Source organism: Eurypyga helias, unplaced genomic scaffold (assembly GCF_000690775.1).
Source record: "Eurypyga helias isolate BGI_N326 unplaced genomic scaffold, ASM69077v1 scaffold5295, whole genome shotgun sequence".
Lineage (NCBI taxonomy): Eukaryota > Metazoa > Chordata > Aves > Eurypygiformes > Eurypygidae > Eurypyga > Eurypyga helias.
The window spans coordinates 237,923-246,360 of record NW_010250761.1 but is presented as its reverse complement, the minus strand read 5'-3'; the positions used below and the strand labels follow the sequence as shown (position 1 = coordinate 246,360).

Genomic DNA, 8,438 nt, shown 5'->3' with positions numbered 1-8,438 from the left:
CTTTCCCTTTTCATGAGTTTTACGGAGAGGAAAATCGTTCACCTCATCTAGATGTCTCCACAATTAAAGTAAATCCACGACAAAATAAGTTCCCAAGACCAAGGTAGCCCATGAGCACCACCTCTCTTTAATTCAGGAAAAAAAACCCCTAATTTCTGCAATTTTGTATTGCAGCTGGGCTCTTTAATAACGGCAGATTTCTCCATAGTCAATAGAACGAATTACCAGCTGCCTGGAGCTATGGTGGCAAACAAGGGCAGGGTAGAAGACCTTGTAATTTTATGTTGGAGAGCCAGGTGTTCCCACCCGCTTTTTGTTGCTGTTGTCTGATGGTGCCTTTTTTTTAACTGGGTTTGGAACTAGACAAATTCAGCCAGGGAACAAGGTGTCTGACCTTAATTTTAGGCTGAATTTTAAATTAGTTCAGGGTTAATTCTGGTCTTACTGAAGTCTTATGATAAAGCTCCAAAATGACAAGGGGACCATTTTGCCATGTGAGGGACACCTTTCTGTTGTGCCGAGGGCAACTCCCTTCCCAGTTTTACGAAGCAGGAGAGAGGACCTCGCCTGGAAGCACCTCCTGTGCCTAGAGGAATATGGCATTTACACAGGCTGATGTCAGGCTGATGTCAGGCTTATGCCCTTATGGTGGCATAAGTTGTTTTTTGAAGTCGCCTGGAAGCACCTCCTGTGCCTAGAGGAATATGGCATTTACACAGGCTGATGTCAGGCTGAGAGCCCCTTACGGTGGCATAAGTTGGTTTTTGAAGTTAGTCCTGCTCTCTGCGTTCTCTTGGTGAGCCCTTTCATAAATGGTACCCAGAGCTGTTGATGCCTGTGGTACAGGTTCCACACTCCTGCATGCAGCTTTGGATGTCCGGGCAGCAGTGGGTTATATTTCACACACATAGGGTGGTAGGGGTTGGAAGGGATCTCTACAGATCATCATTTCAAAGGTGGATTTCAGTAAATTTGGGGTTTAGCCACATTCAATGTCACCTTGTGAGGTATTACGTAAAAGCCACATCTCATTCCTACTGAAGATTGCAGTGCCTGATGGAGGAAGCACTGCTAAGTTTATAATCCATGGAATAGTTATTGCTGCTGTAAAATTAATCCAGCCAGCCTATGATATTTGGAGACTTTAATGACTGGAATTCATGTGGGTAGACAACAGATAGAGCATCCTTCAAGCCGTCCTCCACAAGTCAGTCTTCACTCTGAGTGTCCCTGATGGTCAGAGGCGTTTCTAATCCATATTTCCCATTTCTTTTTCCAATTGACTGTACAGTTTCATATACATAATTACAGTGACTTAGCTTAGATTTTGTCCTGTTGATTTTTGGACTTCAGAATTTTGAGCCAATCCCAAGTTCTTTAGAACCAACATAATGATGCTTTCCAGTGAAATGCCTTTGCAAAACTTTTTTTCAGTGAATATCCAATGATCTCCCCTCATAACGAAAAAAATATTTCTTTTTCAGAATCATCCAATGCTACTTTATTGACCAACGCAGAAAAAATTGCTACAATTACGACCACACACACTCCTCAGCAAATACCACAGGAGACCAGGTCAGATTGCTTTCCTTGAGGAGAGCATGTTGATGTGCTCTCTCTTTGGTTTCCTCTTGATCATCTTCACATCCCATGAGCTGTATTTTTCCTCTCTTCCTCTCACTCATTACAGCAGGAACACCACCAAACCAAAGCAGGAATCCCAGTTTGACTTCAAACCGCCCCAAGCAGCGCAGGTAAGGAATACCTTTCTAATTGTTTTGTTTACCATAGGCTGTTGCTTCCAATCTGCTTGAGGGCTGTTTCCCTTGAAAATTCCTACTGGGAGATTGTTCCCCCTCAGTCTGTTTGCTGGAGAAAGAGGAATTTGCTGATTAGTTTCTTAGTGTGTGTTGCTGTTGTTTCAGCTGATAAATATTTCCAACACATTCTTGTTAGCACTTTTAGGGAAGGAAAGAAAAAGAAAAGAGAGAGAGAAAAAAAGCTGAGATTTTTACAACAGTAATAATTTATGTCTTTGTTTATTGAATTGTATGTTTTGAGGGGCCTCTCCAGGAAGCACTGTTGTGTGTAAATAATAAATTCAGAGGACAAAAAAGAGTAAAAATTAATAATAACTGGAGTGTTCCAGCTTTTGTAGATGGTGTAGAGAGATTATCTATCAACTTTTCTTGCCGCTGGCCATCCCAGGAGTCATCTCTTCCTTTAGGGACTCCAGAATATCCCTACGCTAACAGCATTTGTGGAAAACTATTCACATGCCTCTGCGTTTCATGCAAAGGAATAGATGAGGTGGTAACACGCAGGAAAAGCCAGCCCCACGGCATAGACTCGCCCCAGGTACCACTAGATGTGGAGCCAAAGCCTGGCCCTGGGAGTGGGGCTGCCCTAGCCTTCCTTTGCAGTTGGTAGAACACCAGCCACCCTCCAGCAACGAGCCTTTCTGCATGGGCACAGGAGGTGGTGGTGAACAGAGGTCCCTACGAATGGGACATGGCCAAGCCCCTTTGTTCAAGCAGCCTTTTGCCGACCACTCTTGGCACTCCAAATTGCAGTGTGAAATCGGAGGAAACTGGCAATCCTGGTCCATGTGTGATTTTCTTTAATTATGAGTAACAAAATAATAACATTCATTGGTTGAGTAGTTTGAAAATGAGAGTAGAGCATTTAACTTTCTGTTCAATTGGGCATATGTTGTCTTCCCTCCAGCAGGACCAAGATTTTTACACTGTTGAGCTGGAAAGAGGAGCCAAAGGGTTTGGCTTTAGCCTGCGAGGTGGCCGGGAGTATAACATGGATCTGTACGTGTTGCGGCTAGCTGAGGATGGTCCAGCTGAGAGATGTGGGAAGATGAGGGTATGCACAGATTTAAAAACCCACTCTTCTTTGAAGTAAGCTGACTTCCTGGCCTCTCCCCTGTGGGCAGGCCTTCTGCTGTGCCAGCTGAGAGGAAAATTAAATGTTAACTGAAAGGAGCAGTGGTTCCTGTTTACTTCAGCTAATGGCTTCTGTCACTCTGTGTACAGTCTATAACTGTGTGCCCGTTGGAAGATTTCACCCCCTTGTTCCAACCCAGGTTTCTAAATTCTAATACATAATCTGATTTTTAAAGCCTAAGAAAGATGTTAGCAGTGAAAATTTAACAGCCACAGTCTTCATCAGCTCCTTTAAAGCTGCAGCCCCGAGGAGAGATCGGGGTGTTCCACCTGATCCTCTCCTCTGCTGGTGGGCAGAGCGGTGAGGAAGCACGTATATGGACCCATGGGTTACAGATTTATAATGTAAGTTTTGATTAGTATTAACTGTTAACTTCACATCTGAGCTAAATTATAAACATCGCAACAAGGCCATATGTTATAAAATGCCTACAGAAAAAAACGGAATTGCTAAGTTTGATGTGCTCCTTGCTCCTCTGTCAGAGAATGCGTGATAACTTTACAGCATATGTCTTCTTCTTCTCCAGATTTGTCACGCAAAGGACATTTTCAAAATTCTTTTGCTAGGGGTAGATTTATAGGTCCAAAATCTTTGCTGATGAAAGTAAATCAGTGCTGCCCTGTGGAAGTCAGTGCTTTGACAAACTCTTCCAAGCCCCATTTTCCTATCATGATAAACAATTGTATTTACAAAAGCAGGTTTACTGGCTCTTAGTAGGTATCTGTATCCAAGAGAGTAATGTACCTGGAAAAGCTCTTTGAAGATCCCAGTCACAGCAGACTGTAAAACAACCACTTTGACCAAAGACTTTACAAGTAATCAAAGTAAAATAAACTCTAGGTTTACAGAACAGCAGTGAAATATTTTGATACCTCAAGCTTTCCTTGTCATCTTCATGTTTGCCAGGCCCCTGCGTATTGGTTTTTGTGGACTGCCACTGGAAGGAGTTGGGCGCATTTCGCTTCAGTTGTTACTCCACCTTTGCTGTGGCTGTTGTCTTGTGATGTGCTGGTGGCGGGCCTCGTGAAGGCTTGTTTCCAATCTTAGAATCTTTTCTTACATTGACAGATCGGTGACGAAATCTTAGAGATCAACGGAGAAACTACCAAGAACATGAAGCACGCTCGGGCCATCGAACTGATTAAAAACGGTGGCCGCAGGGTCCGCCTGTTTCTGAAACGTGGAGATGGCTCTGTCCCAGAATATGGTGGGTCAAACTATGAAAACATTCCTTTCTTCCCTGGCATCACTCCATGAATGATTTGTCTCAAGATCTGAAGCGGGAATTCTTTTCTTATTTTCCTTTCTCACCAGTGTCTTACCAACCTTTGCAACATAAGGTTAATTGCCTCGCTTGTGCTGAATTTTCTACACATTTCATCCTTTGCTTGCTTCCATGGACTTGGGGCGCAGTGTAAGGCAAGATCATCATAGCAGTATTTTTGGTGATCAGAGAGGAAAACAAAACAAAACAAAAAAAACCTTATTGTCTTGTCCAGCCAAACAAGGAATGTCACTGAACTGTGCCAAACTGTTTCTCAGCGGCTGAATTGTTGTTTCAAATAGGTCTCTACTTCTAATCAATGCAAAACCTGGGATCCTGAGTTATCATTCTGAAGCAGTGATTATTTTTTTTTTGGTTAGGTTTTTCCCTTAGTTCCTGTCTGTATCCATAGACATGAATGCCAAGATGGCTTATGAGATTTTTGCCTTCCCTTAATATTTATGTAAATATTTATAAAGTTATTTAAGAAGAAGAAGAAGAAAGCTTTACTGCAAAAATATATTGTTTTGGCCTCCTGAGCCCTTTTCTTCCTCTTAAACTGTCTGCTGGTTTCAACTCGTTAATCTGTAAGGTCTGAAAAGGTGAGGAGGAGGTTATGAAAAGGTGCTCTCGTGTCTGTCTCGGGGGAAACACGCCGTCCTCGTTTCTTGCCAAGAGTTGCGTTAGATTTCCTTTTCTTCCCCCGGAGGTTGGATTGCTGGGTGGCTTAACTTAGCCCACCATTTAATATTATAATTATGTCTTATTTATTTGAGATAATTGTCAAATATTGTGCCCTCGATGGAGGGCTCCTCCCAACCAAAGGTCTTTGAGGTTTCTATAGAAACTGATGATTGAAGGGATGTCCTTTATACTTTCCTCCCCGTATTTGGGTTATTTCTCTGTCAGTAAGTTCTGTGTTTATCATTCACTCCATGTCCTAAAATCAGAAGCACACCCTTCTGCACAATTTATGAACTAGATTTTCTTTTCATTTACTGTAACACGTTTGAGAGTTTCTGCTCACTCTGCTCATTATTTAACTTAAAAATGACCAATTCAGAGTATAATCAACAAACAGTTGAAGTGTTTAACGATACGGAAAGGAAGTTGTGGGTTTACACTTCTGTACTATAAATAGCACACCAGAAGGTTCAATGATGGCACTGAAATCCTGTAATGTTCTTTCTACCTTTGTCTTTTCCTATACTCCTTTGGATGTACAGTACTGTATCATACGCTAGACTGCATAAATACCCTGTAAATTAAGTGCTTCACTTCTCAAAGCATATGTCTGTTGCACTGAGGATGGAAATACACCACCAATTTCCTTTTGGCTAATGCTAAACCACTAAACGTTCATCCTCCAAGCAAGGATTTAATAGACAGGGGTTGCACTACTGTAAAGAATATCCTTGTAACATTTGGGACTCCTTCCTCTCTTCGTTCTGTTCGCTGCAGTCGCAAATGGTTCCTCTAATAATGTTAAGTTCCAATATTTTTCTGACTCGATTGGAACGTGCTTCTCTATGAGGCTGTATATTTTTGTAATGAGTTTTGTACTTATTTTTAATGTTGTGGTCTCTGGTGGACTTTATTTTTCGTTGTTGTTTGATTGTTAATGTTTTTTCTATGACATTCTGTGTCGCTGTTCCAGCTGTCTTTTAGAATGGATGCTCTCGTTGTCTGGGTTATTGAATCACCTCTTAGATGTCTCTTTATGTCACGATAATAACAACTGCTGTCTTTGCAGCCTTATATTTGGGTGAAGCCTAGACAATCTGACTGGAAAAATAAACTTTCTTTATTCTAAGATAAAATATGAAGATTTTTCTTTCTTTCATCTTTGTTATAGGGAATCTAAATTTTCTACTTTTCTCTTTCTCTTTCTCTTACTTTTCTTGGTGCTGGGCTCTTCCTTCCTCAGCGATGATACCTCCTAATATCGCTGCATGTATGAGAAATGACAAGCTCGGGGAGTCTTGCTTCTACCTTATGGGCCATAATCAAACTACGGTTTGTAGCTAAAATCAATATTAGGTGTTTTTGTGCTGTGGCCTAATTCCCTCACATTGCTTTCCGCTTCGCTATATTTTATATGTACAGCAATTCATTCCGAGCACCCTGCGTCCCCTGAATTATGTAAGTACACCACAGGACACGCGTAAACCCCGCCGGTACCTTGTGCGATAGCCAGGTTGCCGCAAGCCACGTGCTTACAGCTACGGAAAAGCGGTGTGGTCCCCGGCTGCTGCCTGAAAAAGCTAATAAGCAAAAATGCACACACGTGAGTTGCAACACGGGTTTCACCTGGAAATCACCAAAAACGTGGCCCATGCACACACTGACCCTCCCAAACTAAGGAGTGGAAGTGCCATCAAATGCGAGGCGTGATGGCAGGAGGAGCGAGCATGTAGAGTGTTTGGCTTGGGGGAGGGAAGACAAAAAGGAGAAAACTAGAAAAATAACCCTTCTCCACAAGTGTTTGTGAGGGTTTCCAGTCGCTGCCGTCCGGACAGTCCACCTGGAGGCGGGTGTCTCGGTGCGAGCGGCAGGAAGCCCGCGGGAAGCATAGCTGACGCCAGCCGAGCTGCCCTGCAGAAGTTACTCTAACAAAGAAAAGAATCGGCAAGCAGAAGCGACGCTCGCATTAAGTCGGCGCAGCTACTCTAGTGTTTGCCACGTCTGTAATGAATCAGTCATAAACATCCCTTACACGTGACGTGAGTCATCGTAGCTTAGCTAGAGCGCAGGTTTAGTTTTGGGGTGGCTTTTATCCCTCTGCTTTGCATTTTGTCTCCCAGAGGTACCTCAGCTGTATTTTACCTGAAATCCTACATTAAAAATAATGAACTGGAGATTAGGTTTTAATCAAAGCCATCCTACATATTACAATATCTTTCCATTGCTTTGATATGAAAAAACCATAACTTCTGTCATCGTTGTTCAAATCATTGTGGCAAAACCAAAATCTACCCTAGGACTTCTCATAAAGTGGTAGAACTAAGCGAGATTAAGTAATGTCTTAAAACGAAATGGAAATTGCATGATTACAGTCTAATTCTCACACCTTCAAAATGTTATTTTACAAGGTGAAAACTTAATAATCAATTCTACTTTCTCTGCGTTTTGAAACAAGGCCTCCCACAGCTGGAAGGCAATTCTTTCAAAAGACTTAAAAGAAAAATACCGTTTCCTAAAGGCCCTCTTTATTGGAAACTGTTAAAAAAAACCAGCCAACAACCCCACCTACAATATTTTTTTTTTTCTACTGGAAAGAAAGTAGCGTAACCGAAACATTATGAATTGGGCTTGGGGGAAATGTAAAATGCCCCATGACAAGAAGAGCGTAAAGATGCTTTCGGCTTGGACCAAAACACAGCTAACGAACAGAGCAGCACCAGTACTAACCCGTAACTCTCCTTGTTCGCAGTTAAATTAACAAAAGCTCCGGTTAGCCTTCGCTGACTGCTTTAACAGTTGTTTGTTTTTGTCACTAATGAAGTCTGAAGAGTGCTAAGTGGTGTCACGGCGCCGCGGAAGGCATCGGTACCAAACGCTTTGCTGTTATTTTCTTTCAGACCCCAGCAGTGACAGGAACAGTCCCGCCACAGGTTCACAAAATGTATCGGAAATGAAACCCGTACCACCCGACCGACGGCAGCACCCATCATCGGAGTCCAGTTATCCACCAGACCTTCACAAATCATCACAACATGGGGACAAGCGGACTTACGTTAGAGACCTAAAAGGCAGCAGAGAGTTTAGCAGACATCCCAATGAACACCACACTTGGAATGGGACTTCTAAAACCAACGACCACGTGCCAGGCAGGAGGACGGAGAGGTCGCCGGAGAGGAGGCGCGAGAGGCAGCCAGACAGGACGGTGGTGAACGGGCAGAAGAGGAGGTCTCCCGAAAAGAGGAGGGAAGGGACGAGGAGCGCTGACAACACCTTGGAGAGGCGGGAGCGACACGAGAGGAGGAGAGAGCTCTCCCCCGAGAGGCGTAGGGAACGGTCGCCCAGCCGCCGGCGGCGGTCACTGGAGAGACTCACGGAGCCGAGGAGGTCGCCCGACCGGAGAAGAGAGAGTTCCCTCGACCGTCGGGCCAAGTCGTCCGACCGGCGGAGGGAGAGGTCGCCTGACAGACGGTTCCGAGAGGAGCGAGCTGGCCACCGGGAGAGGGAAGAGCCCAGCTGGAAGCACGAGGCGAGCCGC

At 43.8% G+C, this 8,438-nt stretch overlaps 1 protein-coding gene across 1 annotated transcript in view; it reads left to right on the top strand.

The window, feature by feature from the left end:
• LOC104509743 (membrane-associated guanylate kinase, WW and PDZ domain-containing protein 1-like) overlaps positions 1-8,438 on the top strand; it is an 11,863-nt gene that overhangs the window by 3,212 nt on the left and 213 nt on the right. The window contains exons 2-6 of the mRNA XM_010151779.1: positions 1,485-1,575; positions 1,691-1,754; positions 2,728-2,874; positions 4,024-4,162; positions 7,801-8,436. Coding sequence (XP_010150081.1) covers positions 1,485-1,575; positions 1,691-1,754; positions 2,728-2,874; positions 4,024-4,162; positions 7,801-8,436 — 1,077 coding nt within the window. The remainder of the gene's footprint in view (positions 1-1,484; positions 1,576-1,690; positions 1,755-2,727; positions 2,875-4,023; positions 4,163-7,800; positions 8,437-8,438) is intronic.